The 19,622-nt window shown below is 44.3% G+C and overlaps 1 protein-coding gene across 1 annotated transcript in view; it reads right to left on the bottom strand.

The window, feature by feature from the left end:
• Positions 1-13,008, bottom strand: part of Dmgdh (dimethylglycine dehydrogenase) — a 101,154-nt gene extending 88,146 nt beyond the window's left edge. The window contains exon 1 of the mRNA XM_045134451.1: positions 12,986-13,008. Within this exon, the coding sequence (XP_044990386.1) occupies positions 12,986-12,993 (8 nt within the window). The 5' untranslated portion in view covers positions 12,994-13,008. The remainder of the gene's footprint in view (positions 1-12,985) is intronic.
• Positions 13,009-19,622: the final 6,614 nt, after the last annotated feature.

Genomic DNA, 19,622 nt, shown 5'->3' with positions numbered 1-19,622 from the left:
GTAATTCTCTGTCTGTTAAAGATGACTTACTTCTTTGTAAGAAACATCTTATTCGTGGAAAGTTATTCCATGTAATAATCAGAAATCTACTTGTCAGTAGCATTCACCTGTTGATGCACATGTTACACTTCAAGTTCGTATAGAGAAACCTTCCACCTCTTCTGAATGAAAACTTTTTAAATCAAAGGTAAGCTGCTACAGCTTTCCTGTGTCTCCTCCTCCTCTCTTGCTCCAAACCAAAGGGCTTAGGCTTTGAAGAGATACTTTGCTGTGCACTGTCAGTGTGGCACTGGACAGTCACTTAACGGTCTTCCTATCCTCGCAAGATGGAAGCGTCCTCACTAAGTGTGCTGCAAGGTGTTTTAAGCAGTGCCTGGCCTATGGCAGCCACTCACTGCACAGTGGATAGTGCAGTGTGATCCCATGCATTGGATTCTGATGTCTCATCCTCATGGTGGCAGACTTTTGGAAATATTCTAGGTCAAAGTTTCTGACTGTGGTTAGCGCTGGTCCTGAGCCTACACTCCAGGGTAGACTTGTTACCAGAACCATTCACGGAGTAGGTTGAGGTCATGGGAATAGGGCAATGTATGGCATTGTGAGAAGAGCAAGAATGGAATTTCCAATGGAGGGGGGCATCCCTCCTAGGGCCTGCAGCAGCACAAAGACCTTCATTTTGTATCACAGTCTGGAAGTAGTGTAACAAATTTAAATGAAGCATAGGTGTCCCAGTGGAGCAATGAGTTCGAGCAGTTCTTATATAAATGACCCATAGTAGGAGGTAGGGAAGTCTTTTTAAATCTAGATCCATCTGTTCAGTAGAGACTGAAAACCACCTGAGATCCTGTGTAACAAGGAGTATCTTGATTAGACCTGCAGGAAGAGGAAAGTGCTTCACCCACTTTTCAGATTGACAGTGGTGACATAGGGAAAACATAATTGAAATATGTTCTTCACAATGTGACAGTTGCAGGAGAGACATGGGTTGAATGATGTGACTAAGGACAGATGAGAAAAGTAAATTTTAAGAAGATATTCAGGCCACAAGTCACAGGACATTAAGACTAATCTGAGCAGTAGTGTACATTGTACCCTCTTGATGAAATAGTGTAGTCACGGAAAATCGGGATCGAGAAGACTGGTTAATAACCTTGCTGTGTTACTTTGCTCTGATGACATGTAGTGGGAACATTATTGATAGGACAAAAGTCACACTAGGTAGTTAAACATGCAGGTTTCACTTTGGGTGTAGTACATGAAAAGGCCAATAGGATGTTGGTGAGACTAAAGTTGATTTAATAAAAAACTCCCTAGAGATAAGAAGATACACCAATAAAGAATTTTTATTTGGAGGAGGGTACTCGAAATTTAATCCACGACCTTGCACATGATAACCATGAACTCTATGTAGCACTGAGATATATAGCCACTGCCCAAATTAAAAAAAAAAATTGTTTTAAGAGAGAGCCTCATGAGATAGCCCAGCCTTGAATTTGTGATTTTCCTGCCTCACCTTCTCAGTGCTGAGATCACAGAAGTATGCTAAAGCACTTGCTTGCAAATAAATAAATAAGTAAATAAATAAAGATGGATTTTGTATATGTTTCCAAAAGTCATATGATGATTAGATCACAAGTTAAATAATAATAGAACATATGATGGAAAAGTATTTTAATTCCAATTCAGAAACTTTACTCCTAGAGCTGGAGAGATGGCTCAGCAGTTAAAGCATTTGCCTGCAAAGCCTACCAGCCCAAGTTTGATTGCCCATTACTCACATAAAGCCATAGGCACAAAGTGACAAAGTGGTGCATGTATCTGGAGTTTGTTTGCAGTGGCTAGAGGCCCTGGCATACTCATTCTCTTCCCTATCCTTGTCTTTTCTTATTTCCCTCTCTCCTAGCAAATAAATAAGTAAATAAATAAAGTTTTAAAAAATTACTCCTAAACAAAACTCAGCACTTGTGCATACTATCTCTTCTCTTATTCACCTTACTCTGGCAATACTAAACCACACATTTAGGTAATAAAGTTATAGAAAAACAAACTAAAAGTATTATTTGGTATAGATGAACTGAAATGATGATGCAACTCCACATCTCAACAAGACCATCCAAAAGGCTACCACAGACCAGAAGATTAATGTGCAAACAAAAAAAATGTTGCATACAAAATTACTGCTTTTCCATATACACTTAACTATTTTGAAAGTATATTGTAAAATATCTAAATAAGTAGATATCTAGAAACAAAATTAACAAGAAATGTATGACAGCTTTTAAAGGATACTGGGGTACTATTGTAGGAAGCAGAACACAACCTCAATAACAAAGTGGTTGAACATGCATCTAGAGTTCATTTGCAGTGGCATGAGGCCCTGGTTCTCCCATTAATCTCTCTCTCTCTCTCTCTCTCTCTCTCTCTCTCTCTCTCTCTCTCTTTCTCTCTCCCCCTTTCTCTCTTGTAAATAAATAAAAGTCCTTTTTTAAAAATATTAGCTAACTGTATTTTAAGAAAAAAGCAGTCAAACTAAGTAAGGTCAATACAGCATGTTAATGTGGGGTGTGCATGTGTGTGTATGCACATGTATGTGCCTAAGCAGTGTGCTCACCCGTAACACAGTATACTTGCCTGTGGTGGCCAGAGAGGAATGTTGGGTGTTCCACTTCATTACTCTTCTGCCTGTTCTTACTTGACCCAGAGTCTCTTACTGATCACAAAGCTTGTTGGATTTTCCCAAGCCCCTACAATTCTTTGGTTTCTGCTCCCCATGGAACTGGGGTTATAGACATGCATGGCCATCCCCAGCTGTTCATGTGAGTTCCGGGTATCAAATGTAAATGGTTTCTCAGGCTTCCTCAGGCCCTCATGATTATGTAAGAAGTTCTCTTAACCACTGAGCTACCTCTCCAGTCCACAGACTATGCTGAAAGCACTAAGAGAGGAGTACAAAATCACTCATAAAGTCAGGACCAACTGATTAACAATTTTTAACACAAATTTTAAAAGCCAGAAGAGCAATGTATTTCAAGTTGTGAAAGATAATTGCCAACCCAGACTACTATATCCACCAAAGTTATCTGCCATAATTGAAGAAGAAAGAACTTTTCATGATAAAAACAGGCTAAGTCCAGATCTACATAAAATATTTGAAGGAAACTTTTGGACTGAAGAGAAGGGAAAGCATATATATGAGGCCATAGGAAAGAACAAACCATGCTTGAAAAATAGTTAATTCTAGAGGGGAACAGAAAAACACCAAGCACTACAAAATCAATAAGAATGACAGGAATTACTACACATCTTCAATATTAACTAAATAAAAATGATCTCAATTACCCAATCAAAAGACACAGACTAGGGCTGGAGAGATGGCTTAGCAGTTAAGTGCTTGCCTGTGAAGCCTAAGGACCCCAGTTTGAGACTCAACTCCCTAGGACCCACATTAGCCAGATGCATAAGGGGGGAGCACACATCTGGAGTTCGTCTGCAGTGGCTGGAGGCCCTGGTGTGCCCATTCTCTCTCTCTCTCTCTCTCTACCTGCCTCTTTCTCTGTCTGTCACTCTCAAATAAATAAATAAAAATAATAAACAAAAAAATTTTTAAAAAGACACAGACTAGCAAAATGGATTAAACAGCAGGATCCTGTTTCTTGCCACCAAGAAACACACCTCTCTATAAAAGATTGGCACTACCTAGCTGGGCATGGTGGCGCATGCCTTTAATGCCAGCACTCGGGAGGCAGAGATGGGAGGATCACCGTGAGTTCAAGGCAACCCTGAGAATACATAGTTAATATCAGGTCAGCCTAGATCAGAGTGAGACCCTACCTCAAAAAAAACAAAATAAAAAGAAAGAAAGAAAGAAAGAAAGAAAGAAAGAAAGAAAGAAAGAAAGAAAGAAAGAAAGAAAGAAAGAAAGAGGGAGGGAGGGAGGGAGGGAGGGAAGGAAGGAAGGAAGGAAGGAAGGGAAGGGAAGAAAGAAAGGAAAAAAAAGATAGGCACTACCTGACAAGATAGACTTCAAATTAACTTACTCAGAAGAGATAAAGAAGGTCACTTTATACTGATTCAGGGAACAATCAAACAAAACTGTACAACTCTAAACATATGCAGCAAACACAGGTGCACCCAGTTTCATTAAACAAGCAGTATTAAATGTAAAGTTACAGATTAACCATAGCACAATAGTAGTGGGAGATTTCAACACCCCACTCTCACCAATGGACAGATCATGCCAGTTAAAAATAAATAGAGCAGCATATGGATTAAGTGACATCATCCAGCAAATGAGACAGACATCTACAGAATATTCCATCCAAATCCTGCAGAACACCTTCTCTACACAGCACACAGAAACAATACAGGATGTTGCTAATTCTTTTGGTTGCCCACCAGAACTAGGTGGCAAAACCCTGTTGCTGAGTACGCCACATGCTTTGGCTACAGGACACTGTGAAACCAAGGTAGACCGGAGCTAGAAGCCTCCTCCCAGCTGACTAGCTGTCAAAGTTCTGGAAAATGCTATGCAGGCTGCTAGGGAAGAAAAGTCATCAACAGTTTCGCCCAGCTGTAGACCCTGCAAACTACACAACTGGGAAGCCAGGCAAGATGTGCCCACTGGTGCAATAGTGGCATAATCATTATGAGGTAACTAGCTTCTCTCTGACAAGATTAGAGGCCCACTTCTTGGGAGGGAATTTATACCTGGTACTGAAAACCTTGTCAAAAGCCTGTGGTTGAGAAGATCATAGGCCCCAGAAGAGTATCTACTGCTGTTGTTAGGCTAAATGAATATGTTGTGCCCACCAAATTCCCCTTTAAATGTTTTTGCTTATGCCCATATATTAGTGGTGCTCTCATGTTTGGTCAGAGAAGCTTCTTTTTGCAGATGGTAGTAAGTACCAGGTAGACTCAAAATTTTTCAACTACCAAATATAATTGATTATTGAGTGCCCAGTGCTGAATGAGATATATCTATCACACCCTCCAAGGCTCATTACTGAAAAGGGGAAAATGTCAGAACTAGTCGATGGGGAGGAGTGCTTCAGAGCAGTGACTTCTGGACATGAAGTGGCTGTTGCAATCATGACCTCACAGAGGCTGTCCTTGCCTACATAAGACCTGCACAATATCAGGCCCATTGACATTTCATCACTGATGATGGAGGAACCAAAAGGATGTGGAAATAGAAGAGGGATTAGTTGGAGAGAAGAGAGGGTTCAATGGAAGTAGAATGGGAGGGGGACAAAAGAGGGGATTATGATCAAAATACATATGTACATGTATGAAAATATCAATAAAAAGTTTTTATAAAAGAGGGATGGAGAGGTGGCTTAGCAGTTAAAGCACTTCCTGCAAAGCCAAAGGACCCAGGTTCAATTCCCCAGGACCCACGTAAACCACATGCACAAGGTGGCACATGTGTCTGGAGTTCATTTGCAGTGGCTGGATGCCCTGGTGTGCCCATTCTCTCTCTCTCTCCCTCTCCCTGTCTCTTTCTCTCACAAATAAATAAATAAATAAAAATAAAACATTAAGAAAAGAACCCATAGAGCCATGAGCCAAACAAACCATTTCTCTTTTTTTAAAAGATAGTTTTTTTCTCAATTTTTATTAACATTTTCCATTATTATAAAAAGTATAGCTGGGCATGGTAGCGCATGCCTTTAATCCCAGCCCTCAGGAGGCAGAGGTAGGAGGATTGCCATGAGTTCGAGGCCACCCTTAGACTCCATAGTGAATTCCAGGTCAGCCTGGGCTATAGTGAGACCCTACCTCAAAAAAAGAAACAAAAAAAAGTATCCCATGGTAATGCCCATCCCCGCTCCCCACTTTCCCCTTTGAAATTCTATTCTCCGTCATATCCCCTCCCCATCTCAGTCAGTCTCTCTTTTATTTTAATGTCATGATCTTTTCCTCCTCTTATGATGCTCTTGTGTAGATAGTGTCAGGCACTATGAGGTCATGGATAACCAGGCCATTTTATGTCTGGAGGGAGCACTTTGTACAGAGTCCTACCCTTCCTTTGGCTCTTACATTCTTTCTGCCACCTCTTCCACATTAGACCCTGAGCCTTGGAAGGTGTGATCGAGATGTTACTCAGTACCCCAGCCACTTCTTTCTAGCACTATGATACCTTCTGAGTCGTCCCAAAGTCACTGCCATCTGAAAAGAGAAGATTCTCTACTGAAAGTGAGAGTAGCATTAATATAAGGGTATAAATACTAAGAGAAGTGCTTACTGGGCAGTTTAATAAGCATACTATATACATTTTTCCAGACATCAGCAGATGTTACACCCCCTAGGACTCATGACTACCCGTTTTAAGTTTTCAGTATCAGGGATGTGTTTCCTCCCATGGAGCAGGTCCCCAGTCCAATTGGAGAGCAGTTGGTTTCCACCATGACAGACGTGCCACTATTGCACCCATTGGCTCATTTGGCCTGGCTGGAAACCATTTCTCTTTATAAGTTGAAACTACACCTGTTCTGAACATGGATGGAGATCTTTCGTATCATTATTAGCTGAATAATACTATGTGCATTGAATGTGTGCTGTATTAAATATTGTAAATGATCTAGAGATGATTTGAAGCATACGGAAAGATATGTGTATGTTGTATGCAGATACTATGCTATTTAATAAGAGGAAGTTGATCATCTACAACTTTTGGAATTCACAGGGACCTGAACCAATTCCCTAAGAGGTGATTGTATAACAAATTAATCTGCTATATAGTCTTGGATTGGGTCCTGTTTTGAAAATAACAGCCATAAAAGATCTTATGGGAACAACTGGGGAAACTTGAACATGAACCAGGTAATAACAAATCACAATTAACTTTAGCTAGAATATGGTCTTAAGTTTGGAATAAAAGACATAAATTTAAAAATACATACCAAATGTTAAATTACCACTTATAATTTACTTTAAATTTTTTTTATCACAGAAAAATGAGGGGATTTTGAAGCAAAAAAAAAAATCTTTCTATTTGATATTTATTTATTTTGGTTTTAAATCTTTTATTTATTTATTTGAGAGAAGAAAAACAGACAGAGGAGGAGAAAAATATGTATCAAGAATGGGCACACCAGGGCCTGTAGCCGCTGCAAATGAACTCCAGATGTGCGATTCTGGTGAATCCAACCTGGGTCCTTTGGCTTTGTAGGCAAGCGACTTAACTGCTAAGCCATCTCTCCAGCCCAAGGGGCTTTTACAAAGACAAGATTTCCACAGGTTATGAATTGGTGGGAAGAAACTAAGAAGGCAACTTGAAACTTAAAAAGAAGGAGGAGGAGAAGCCTGATCATTCACCTAAGAAAATCCAGCTGGAACCAGCTCTTTCCAGTTGCACCGTGGTATTTGCTGTCCTGGAAAGTTATCAAGAAGAGCAGATGGCCCTCTGATAAGCCCTGCGGGGGAGAACCAGAAGTGCAGACCAGCAGAGAGCTGGCAGGAGAACCACCTGAGAGGGATCGAAGAGCTGCGCGAAGCCAGGGTGAAGGTCAGCTGGAAAGCCGTCCCGCGCACCCTTCGCGGCCACGCCCTGACGCCTCTCGCAGAACCCTGAGCGGCGTGAAGCAACCCGTTTTGGCTGGACAGTCCGCGGCCTCGTGGGCCTGACCGCGGGCTGTTGTGTCCGAGCTTCTCAGCAGGAACAGGGGAGTGGCCCAGTGGGCAAAGGGACATGATGGACAACAGAGCCGCGTGGCACTGCTGGCTTGATGACGCTGAAGCCCAAAGGACGGATGGGAGGCAGTGGGGCAATGGGGCAGGAGAGACAGGGGGCATCTGGAATGAAAGGCTGGCAAGCAAAATGGCTCGGAGGTCACAGGTGCAGACAGGAGGAGAAGGAAGAGCGGTTAGGGTAGAAGAAGAATGCGGCTGGAGAGGAGGCGGAATGGGAGCGCGCAAACATGCTTCCATACGACTCAAGGCGCGGAAGCCTGCCTGCTTGCTCGCTTGCGGCAGGGTCACGGTACGGAAGCCAGGCTGGCCTCCAACTCGTATTGATCCCCGTGCCACTGTCTTTCCAGTGCTAGGGTTACAGTCATGCAGCACCATGCCTGGCGCAGGAACTGTTTTTAAGTCTAAAAGCAGTGAAGCTTGCACAGCCATTCTAGCTTCTGAAAGATGAGTGCGGGACACACTACTCCCATGCGATTACAATGGCAGCAAAATTTGGTCACTGGTAACATTCTGCGTGGGAGATGAAGAAAGATTGGTCCTCCCTTCGTGGAAGCTGGGCCTCTGCCCATGCGGGAAAGCTTTGCACGTCGCTACGGGGGACGGCCCTCACTTGCCTCCGTACTCTGCTTTAGGGGCAGTAATCGTCCAGCACTCTTCTCAACAACAAGCCCTTCTCCTTCTGACCACTTTCTCGTCAATCACTCCAGGAAATACTACCTAAGATTGTTTACAGAAGAAACTCTTCCAGGTGCTGGCGTTGCTAAGCATCCTGGATGGCCAGTTTTAGCACTGAAAGTGCTATTTCTGAAACCCCTCAACTTCAGCCACACTACAGACCCCAGCCTTGAGGTGGGGTTGGCATTGTAGGCAGGGAGGCACCAGGAAGCTCCCAAAGAGAAGGATATTTCCTTTGCTTTTCTTCCTTCCTTCCTTCCTTTTCCTTGTTTGTTTGTCAGTGTTTGAAACCATGGCTTGTGTCCCATGCTGGCCTTGAACTCATGATCATCCCATCTTACTCTCCCAAGGACTGGGATTATAAAGTCATGTACCAGTATGCCTTGCTTAGAAAAGTTGCTTTCCAGCTTGGTGTGGTGGCTCATGCCTTTAATACCAAACACCAAAGAGCCCAAGTAGGAAGAAGACTGTGAGTTCAAAGCCACCCTGAGACTAGTGAATTCCAGGTCAGCCTGGGCTAGAGTGAGACCCTACCTTGAAAAACCAAAAAGAAAAAAGAAAAAGAAATGTTACTTTCCAGAGAAGGTCTGATGCTGGGGATTAAGTTTAGAGACAGAGCTCCTGCCTAGCAGTTGTAATGCCCTGTGTTCAATCCCCAAAGAACTAAAACAAAACTGAAAACAGCTGGGAGTGGTGGTGCATGCCTTTAATCCCAACACTCAGGAGGCAAAGGTAGGAGGATGACTGTGAGTTCAAGGCCACCCTGAGACTACATAGTGAATTTCAGATCAGTCTGAGCCAGAGTGAGACCTTACCTTGCAAAACAAACAAACAAAAAATAAACCCTGCAAACAAGCAACAACAACAAAAATGCCATTGCTGCTAGGGACACAAGGAAAAGGCAGGAGAAGGGGCTGGAGAGATTGCTTAGCAGTTAAGCATGTGCCTGTCAAGCCTAAGGACACCGGTTCAAGACTTGATTACCCAGGACCCACGTTAGCCAGATGCACAAGGGGGTGCATGCATCTGGAGTTCATTTGCAGTGGCTGGAAGCCCTGGCACTCCCATTCTCTCTCTCTCTTTCTCTCTCTGTCTGTCCCTCTCAAATAAATAAATAAAAATAAACAAACAAATTAAAAAAAAAAGAAAAGGCGGGAGAAGGAAGGCATTTGAGATCTGAAATGAAAAATGATAAGATTAATCATCTTGCCCAGACTCTCCACTTCTGTTTTGAGCTATGTCACAGAACAGTTGAAGATACGGCTTGGTTTGCTTTTCTTTGGCAGTTTGGGGGATCAAACCCTGGTGTTGTGTCCACGAGGAATTGCTCCCATCATGCAGCCAAGTCCCCAGCCTAAAACTGGAATGCTTTAAACAGGAAGTGTCAGGCGTTCTTGATAGGCCACGAAGCATTCACAGCAAGGAAAGGGAGGCTGGGCATTCAAAGCAGTGCCTTGGAAGTGTTAGTCCTTCTCAGCCACACCACAGGAAACTGAAGGAAAGCCTGTGACTTGTCTCTATTGGCTCTGTTCAAACAAAACAAAACAGGAGGAGTCTTTACTCTTTTCTGGTTCTACCGTGACTGCCGGCTCTCAGCTTTACCCTGAGAGGGAAGCATGAAGAGCCGGTGACAGAGATGACAAGAGAGCTAATGACTCGCGCATTCTGCTGAGGCCGGACTGCCTCAGCTGGCAGCTCTGCTACCACTAGCTAGGAGCCATGGATAAGGGTTCTCCTAAAGTCTGAACAAGAGATGCTCCTATTTTGAGGGTGTTAGGGATGCAGTGAGCTAAAATGTGTAGCTGGGACAGCATGAGTCTTTGTTAATGTTAGGCAGAATTAGAATCATAGTGAGTTCACCCAGATTAGTGTTCAGTCCAAAGCAGTTGTCCAGCCTTCCAGGGATGGGGCTATGCCTGCGAATCATGGTTTCCCTGTCAGCTCTAAGCACAAGAATTGTGGAATGAATAAATAAATGACTGTTGCTAAAGTACCAGCCATAGTATTTTATGGGCTAAAAACATTTTTAAGAACAGATCACTGGAAGATTTTTTTTTTTTTTTTACTTTTTTTTATGTTTGCCTAGGAAAGTAAAGATTTAGGTCCTGGATGTACAAGCTTGAGAAACAAACCCATCTGCCAGTGTTTTTCTATGCAGGAACAAAACACCCCATATCTACTGTAAATCAGAAAAGGATTTATTAAGGTTTATTTGGAAGCTCACAGAATGTTGAAGAGGGCCAGAGTCAAACTAATGTGAATGGACAACACCCAAGCCAATCCACGGGTGGTCTCTATAGCATCTGCTGGCCACTGATGGCCACCAGTGCCCTGCTGGCAATGGAGATGGGCCCACCCCTCCAAACGGCACCCTGCACAGTCTTACCAGCAGTGGGTTCCTTTCCACTTCTCCTCTGAGTCATCCATGGCTTGCTTCTCACCTAGTCCCAAGTGAGTGTGTCTGCTTACCGGGACCTGAGTCACAGGACTTCCACCTCCCAGCTGTTAGGACAGCAGGGAAAGGGAATTTGGGGTATCTACCTTGTGAAGGCAGAACTTCTCTTTCTAAAATTACCTATTGATTAGCCAGTGCACAGAGACAGAGCAGCAGGGCGCACCAGGGCCTCCGCCACTGCAAACTCCAGACACATGCGCCACTGTGTGCATCTGGCTGTACGTAGGTAGTGGGCAATTGAACCAGGGCCATCAGATTTTGTAAACAAGTGCTTCTAACTGTTGGGCCATCTCTTCACCCCCAAAAGCAGAATTCTAAAATGGGGACTTTTCCCCAAGACCCATGAATATACACATGTTGCAAGCAGCCAGACTTTGTAACCACATGACAAATAGAAATCAAATATTCAAGTTAGAGCTGAGCATACTGGTACACACCAACCATCCCAGAACCCTGGAACCTGAGGCAGGAGGATCACAAGTTTCAGGCCAGCCTGGGCTACATATTGAAGTGAGACTATGTCTCAAAATAACATCAAGTATTCAATTGACTTAAAAATATTTCTATGTTTTTTTAATTTTTTTATTTGAGAGTGTCAGAGAGAGAAAGAGTGAGAGAGAGAGAGAGAGAATGGGCGTACCAGGGCCTCCAGCCACTGCAAACAAACTCCAGACACGTGTGCCCCCTTGTGCATCTGACTAACATGGGTCCTGGGGAATCAAGCCTCAAACTGGGGTCCTTAGGCTTCACAGGCAAGCACTTAACTGCTAAGCCATCTCTCCAGCCCTTCTATGATATTATTATGTTACAACCTAATCATGTATTATATCATAATCAAGCTATAGTTGAGATCACAAGCAGTAATACAATTTAAATCTAATGATTTAAATTTAAAAACAAATGGAGAAGAGTCCATTAGCTTTTTCAGAATGCTAATGACCGAGGATCTGATTTAAAATAGAGTATTTACATTTAACTATTAGACCTGCTCAATTTATTTTTCCAGATTTTCTTTCAAACTGAATACAAAAATAAACTTATAGCTCTTAAAAATCCCAAGGGAAATCTCTTTGCTGGTTCAACTCCATTAATGTTGATGGGAAAAAACAGACCCAGAAAAGCACAATGATTTACTCAAGGTCATTGTTGAAAAGCCCAGTCATTCCATTGTTTTTCCAAATTTCAAGATTCCTTTTTCAGAGCCTCTTGCAATACAGTCATCTGCCACGATACTTTGCTCAAGCCTGTCCAGGCCTCTGCTTACGTCAACATCCAGCCAGAAAGGCTGTCTTGGCTTGTTATGTTGTGGAAAGATTTATTTCTGCCTCCTCTGGGTAGGCTGAAACCTCAGACATGAAAAATGAGAGAAATAAAACCAATTTCCACAGGGGCCATAATGTAGAGAACTCTTCTCTTTTTTTTCCTGCGTGTGGAAAAGCGTACAGAAGTCAGAGCAAGGGACCTGCATCCCTCAGTCCCTTCCAAGGTTGTGTTCCTGACGTCCAAGGATGCACACTAGGTCCACTGTCCCCCAAGTTCCGTGACCTCTCCGAGACAGCACCACTCCAGGGGCCAAACCTCTCCTCACAAGGGACCCTGGAGAGACATTTGGATCACCTACGTCATAACTGATATGGATCCCATCCATAAGGAATCCAACCTCATGGCCCAGTCACTTCCCGAAGCCCCCACCTCCTGACGACATCCCCTCGGCGCTTTGGATTTTAACCTACAGACTTCAGGGACGCACAGACATTAAGAGCATAGCAGAAGGTAACTGGGTTTCCAGCGCAGCCCAGCTTTCCCCCTCGGTGAGAAGAGAAGCTGCTCATGGAAGGAGGCGCACGGGGACCTCGCCGGGCGGCTAAACAGGGGCGCGTTCCGAGCGCCAGAACTGCAGAACGCGAGAGTTTCGCGCTCTCACCCCGCGTTGCAGAGTTCAATGTGAGCACGCAGCTCCCATCATAATTAACCACAGGGACTTCTAAACGTAGGCTGGGATCCAAAAAGTACCGCTTCCGTCTCTCCCCGTGGTGCTAAAGGCAGGGCGAGGGACACTCAGAGCAGAAAAGCAAGATAAACACGACGCCCCCTATTCAGGTGGCGGGTCCTCCCGCGCCATCAGCCTGGCTCCAGGCAGCTCACCGCACAGCAATGCTTTACCTGAGCATGGCTCTCCACCAGGAGCAGCAAGCTGCAAGTTCCCACAACTTCCTCCGCAGAGGCAGTGAATTAGGGAATGAAAGGAGAACGCAGAGAATGCGTGTGGCGGGAATGGGAGGCTCTTTGGTTCCAACCACGTAATGAATTTCCGGGGTTTCCCTGGGTTAGAAAGCGCATCTCACCCCGCTGACCAGATGTCCTCCAAGCTGCTGCTGCCTCGGGCCGCCGCCGCCCTGCTCGCACTACCACCAACTTGGCACGACTTTCTCCTGCAGGGTCTAGATCAAGTCACGGGGTTTGCTCTGGGGTAAAACCCCAAATCAGGAGTTACACACCAGAGCTGTTGGAGCCCATAGACATCAGGTGCCCAGCCCGTGGAAAAGAGTTGCGTTTAGCTTCCAATCCAACCTTTTCCTCATCAAACCGGTAATACACCAAAGTAGGAGGACGGTGTTTAAGCCCGAGAGTTGAAGACCAGCCTGGGCAAAACAGCAGGATGAGATGTGGAAGGAGGGTAACGGAGGGAAAAGAAGGGAAGAAGGAAAGGAGAGGGAAGGAGAGAGAGAGAGAGAAAGAAGGTCTTAGGTCTGAGTTCATCTTTTAATAGACCATAAAGATGAGAGCAAAAGATTTTTCATAACTATCCCAGGAACTTGCCACTTTGCTTTTTCAATAATCATCCAAAGCAGCAAAGTTTCAAGAGGAAGCAGTCCAGGGCTACCCACAATCCCAGAGTCGTGGTGCATTTGGCAGGGCACATAGTCCTCTGTCACCAACTAATGGTATCCGCAATGTCCCTAAACTTCTGCTGACTGGGGCGAGGGGACTTCTATGTGGGGCCAGGAGAGGGGGAGCAGCCACCAGGCTATAAAGATTGGGGGTTTTTTTCTTCAGAGAATTAGATGACTGAAATGAAAGTAGCGAGGGGCAGCGGCCCTGCGAATAAAGTGCTGGCTGCTCAGGCCTGAGGGCCTGAAGCTGGCTCCCCAGTGCCCGCATAAATGTCACTGGCTCACTATTGATGTGATCTTGTAAAAATTCTCCTTTAATCTGTGTGCTTCAATACTGCCATCAGTCAAGTGGGAACGGCTAAGTTCCTACCTCATGGGGTCATCGTGAAGCTTGTGGAATGCCTAAGAGGCACCTGGCACTACTTGCCCGTAGTAAGTGCCCATGAAGCAACACAGTATCTTTTTCTTTTTCTTTTTCTTTTTCTTTTTCTTTTTTTTTTTTTTTTAATATAAGCAGCATCAGGCTGCATGACAGGTTGATGTGTGAGTTATAGAACAGTAAGGAAGAGCTAAGAAAGGGGAATTTTCAGAGCTTGAAGGAGAGCTTGGGATGCAATTACCCTGCTGGAAGGACCATGCTAGAGAACTGAAGGTATAAGGAATTAAACGAGCATTGGCTGGAAGCCTATGCTGGCCAACAGGACAGGCTGGCAATATCCAAGTGCTGATGGAAGCGTTTTTACACGAGGTGGAAAGAAGTCCTAAACAGTCCAGTAGATACAAAAGTCTCTGATTCATCAGGGCATGGCGGTGCGCACCTTCTGTCCCAGCTCTCGGGAGGCTGAGGTGGGAGGATCACCATGAGTTCAAGGCCAGCCTGGGGCTACAAGAGTGAGTTCCAGGTCAGCCTGGGCTAAAGTGAGTCCCTGCCTCAAGAAAAAAAAAAAATCTTGGGAGCTGGAGAGATGGCTCAGCAGTTAAGGTGCTTGCCCAGGACCCATGTGTTGCAGTCAGGTTCGCATTGCTGGTAGAAACCATCCAACCAAGAACAGCTTGTGAGGCAAAAAAAGTTTATTTTGGCTTACAGGCTCAAGAGGAAGCTCCACGATGGCAGGGGAAAAACAATGGCACAAGCAGAGGGTGGACATTGCCCTCTGGTCAACATAATGTGGACAATAGCAACAGGGGAGTGTACCAAACACTGGCATGAGGAAACTGGCTATAACACCCATAAGCCCATCCCCCACAATACACTACTTCCAAAAGGTGTTAATTCCAAAATCTCCATCAGCTGGAAACCTAGCATTCAGAATACCTAAGTTTATGGGGGACACCTGAATCAAACCACCACACCATGTAAAATCAGATTCACAAAGTGGTACATGCATCTGAAGCTTGTTTTCAGCAGCTGGAGGCCCTTGTGCTCCCATTCTCCCCTCCCCCACCCCAATACACTCTCTCTCTTTCAGTCTCTTTCCCTCTCCCTCTCCCAGGTGTGGTGATGCATGCCTTTAATCCCAGCACATGGGAGGCTGAGGTAGGAGGGTCGCTGTGAGTTAGAGGGCAGTTTGAAATTACAGAGTGAATTCCAGGTGGGCTAGAGTGAGACCCTACCTCAAAATAAATAAAATAAATCTCAAGCTGGAGAGAGAGCTCAGTGGTTAAAAGTTCCTGCATGCAAAGCCTGACAACCTGGGTTCAATTCCCCAGTACCCACATAAAGCCAGATGCACAAAGTGGGACATGTATCTGGTATCTGTCTGCAGTGGCGTGCCCATTCTCTCTCACACACAAGTAAATAAATAAATAAATATATATATATATATATATATATATATATATATATATATATATATATATATATATATATATATTTTAAATCTCTGCTCCTTCTCCAGGAACTAAGGAATCATAAATGAAGGCTCACCAGTGGGCAGAAGTTGGAGGCACCAGCAGGAGGCAATCACTCCCTCAGAGTCAAGTTTAGGAAGCCTTTGCTGGTTGGATACAATGATGATGGGAGCTGAGGAAAGAAAGGGAGGCATTTGAGCCCAGGAGTTAGGCCAGTTTGGAAAAAATAAGAAAGCCTTGGTTCATGAGAGAGAGAGAGAGAGGAAGAAAGGAAGGGAGGGAAGGAAGGAAGGAAGGAAGGAAGGAAGGAAGGAAGGAAGGAAGGAAGGAAGGAAAGGGAGGTGCTATCACACATGGAAGGTAAAGAAAGCACCCAAAGCAAGAGCTGCTTTGTGCTTGAAGTTTATGCCAACACAATTACAAACAATTCTGAGACACCACCTATTTAGCTTCCAATATTACATGAGAAAGAACGCAAGCCTCTCTACCAAGAGTAGTTATGTGATGTGGTTTGAGATGCCTGGTATGCTGGCATCAGTGTTGGAGGGCATTCAGAGGGGATGAAGTGGAACCGGAAAGGACAGAGTGAGGACAGCCAGCAGGGAGAGTTTTCAAAGAAACATCTAGCTCCATAATGCTGGTCTCAGAAGCCACAGGTTTTTACAGGAAAACCCCAGTGATGGGGTGGGATACCTCCCAGTTAGTTATTGGCCAGTGATGCCCCTGAAGATCCCAAATAATGCAGGTGGCTGCCAGTACTCTTCGTCTCCCATCAGAATAAGGCTCTGTTGCTGAAGATACAACAAGCTTTGGCTGCAGGACGCTGAGAAATTAAGCTGGCACCGAGCTGGAGGCCTCCTCCCCGCTGGCTAGCCGTCATAGTGCTAGGAAGTGCTGTGCAGCCCACTGGGGGAAAAAGTCATCCACAGTCTTAACCAGCAGTGGGCTCTAGGAGTTATGGGCCAGTCTACCAGCCAGGTAAGAAGTGCCACTGGTGAAGTAGTGGTGGTACTGGTGTGGGAGTAACCAACCACTCTCTGATTGGATTTGGAGCTCACTGCATGGGAAGGAAATCTTTCCTGTTACTGAATCCTAGTCAAAATCCTGTAGCTGGGGCTGGAGAGATGGCTTAGTGGTTAAGGTGCTTGCCTGCAAAGCCAAAGGACATCAGTTCAGTTCCCCAGTATCCACATAAGCCAGATGCACAAGATGGTGGTGCATGCACCTGGAGTTTGTTTGCTGTGGCTGGAAGCCCTGGTGCGCCCATTCTCTCTCTCTCTCTCTGTCTCTCTCTCTCTCTCTCTCTCTCTCTCTCACACACACACACACACACACACACACACACACATGAATAAAAATAAAATATTTATTGGGGAGGTAATATGATGGAGAATGGAATTTCAAAGGGGAAAGTGTGGGGGGGGGGGAGGGAAGGAATTTCCATGGGATATTTTTTTATAATCATGGAAAATGCTAATAAAATTTTTTTAAAAACTTGTTAGGGGAAGGAGGGCATTACCATATTACCATGGGATATTTTTTATAATCATGGAAAATGTTAATAAAAATTGAGGAAAAAAATAAAATAAAATATTTAAAATAAAACCTGTGGCTGGACGACCATAAACCCTAGTGGGGAACCTAGTTGTGTTCTTGGGTTAAATGGATATGTTGTTCTGATTAGAATGCCCTTTCAGTACTTACATTCATGCCCATGGATTAGAGCTGCTTTCCCCTTTGCTCAGAGAAGCCTCTTTTTGCAGATGGCGGTGGCTACTGGGGAGGCTGAAAACTCATCAACGTGCTGAGGAGAAGTGAGTGTTCAGTGCTAAACGAGGCACCCCAGCATGTCCACCAAGGCTCAGGGAACACTGTGGAAGAGGAGACGGAAAGGATGTGAGAGCCAGTGGGTGGAGAAGAGTGTTTTGGATTACTGTCTTTCAGACACGAAGTGGACTTTGCATTCATGACCTGACAATCATTGTTATTACCTACACAAGACCCGCACAATATTGGACCTGTCAACATTCTGTCTTGGATGATGGAGGAGGAGTGGGGAAAGACATTCAAGTAGGAGAGGGTCAAATTGAAAAAAAAAGGGTTCAGCGGAAGGGGATAGGGAGGGAGGGAGGACAAAGGAAGGTAACATGAAGGGATTATGATGAAAATACAATGTATACATCTGTGAAAATTATCAGTAAAAAAGTTCCATCATCCCTTCACAGTGACCCTCGACTACAACAACAAACAGCTGAATTCAGTGACGGTAGCAAAATAGAAGGCAAGTGAGACCGCAGCCTGGGGACTACTTGGGTGGACATGTATGTGAAAACCTCATGTGTACCTTCTAGATGGTTCCCACCTGTAATCCCAGTACTTAGGAGACTGAAGTAGGGAGATTGATTGCCAATAGTCTCTGGCCAGCCTTCCTGAGTTACACATCATATTCCAAGCCAGCCAGCTTGGGCTACAGAATGAGACCCTCTTTCAAACATACAGCTTCAGGGCTGGAGAGATGGCTTAGCGGTTAAGCATTGCCTGTGAAGCCTAAGGGCCCTGGTTCAATGCTCAATTCTCCAAGACCCACGTCAGCAAGATGCACAAGGGGGCGCACATGTCTGAAGTTCATTTGCAGTGGCTGGAGGCCCTGGTGTGCCTATTCTCTCTCTCTCTCTCTCTCGCTCGCTCGCTCGCTCGCAAATAAGTAAATAAAAATAAACAAAAAAATGGGGAAAAAAAAACCATACAGCTTCTACTTGTTGCAGAAGCCAAAAACCAAAGATAAAGAGAACATTTGAAGAGACATACAGGCCAGCACATGGGAAGGGTGAATGTCCTGTACAAAAGAATTTACAGCCATTGAAAAAACCACTGGCTTTGCCAAAGGAAACACAGAGATTGGCTACATTTCCATGTCAGTAGTTTGCAAAGAGTTCTACACAGTGTCAAAATAAAACATTATTAAACAATGTTTAAAACATCTTCAATGGTTTAAGGCCAAATGACTCAATTTTGTCTAAAAAAAATGCATGAAAGCCATCTCATTTCCTTATTTATTTAGTCACTCATTTGCTCATTTATACAGTGCTGGGATCAATTCCATGGCCTTGGGCATGCTAGGATAGCCTATCACTGAACTAAAGCCTGAACCCCCCAGCTGCATTTCAAAGGAAGTTCTAATTGAATGACATTTTTGTTTTCTACATATTGATAGAAGGGACATTTTAACACTCATGTGAGATATTGTCTATCTGATGGCTGGGGCTCAAAAAGAAGGAGATGGATCTATACCTCCAGCACCACACATGGTACTTGAGACATTACATTAGTGGTGGCTAATAAATGTCAACTAGAGCTTAATAAATGTGTCTTGAGTTCTAAGTAGAGCAAAGAAGAAGCTGAAAACAGAACCATGACCTCTCCTTTGAGGTTACAAAACTCAGGGGGTGGATTTCCAGCTCTAGCCCTCCTTCCCCACCCCCTGCTTCACAATATATGTGTAACCCTGAACATCTTTACACAAGGCCAGGGACTTCAGTGGTAGGGCCTCCCCCCCCCCCCCCCCCCCCGTCATTTTTAGAACAAAGATCAAAGCCCACGGGCAACCTTCCAGTGCAGTTTCTCACAGAGCCAGTTTCCTAAATGGTATTCAAGTGGACTTAGTTCTTTGAATTGGGACAAGAAACTTGTTCTTGCTATGACCCTTCCACATGATGCTTGAGCACAAAATGGGGGTGCCCACCTCCCAGAGCTGTAAGGAGTACAATAACACTTATGTATGGAACAATGACCATATCTGGCCATAGCAAGATGCAGTGAACCATGCAAATTAGTATCTTGTATGGAAATAGCAGGTGAATGATTTTTTTTTTTAATGGGCTTAATTTGAGGAGAGCTGAGGCAACAAACTGAAAGGCTGAAAAAAGATGAAAATATTTCAACAGCTGCCTATAAATCATTTTGTGAAAAGTGGGAATAAATAAGTGTTAAAGTAACTAAAATTCCTTACATTCAAAGACAATTTTTATATACATGTTTACATTGGGAAAGGCATA

Source organism: Jaculus jaculus, chromosome 14 (assembly GCF_020740685.1).
Source record: "Jaculus jaculus isolate mJacJac1 chromosome 14, mJacJac1.mat.Y.cur, whole genome shotgun sequence".
Classification (NCBI taxonomy): Eukaryota; Metazoa; Chordata; class Mammalia; order Rodentia; family Dipodidae; genus Jaculus; species Jaculus jaculus.
Note: the sequence above shows the minus strand (reverse complement) of the source record. Positions and strands in the feature narration are given on the sequence as shown.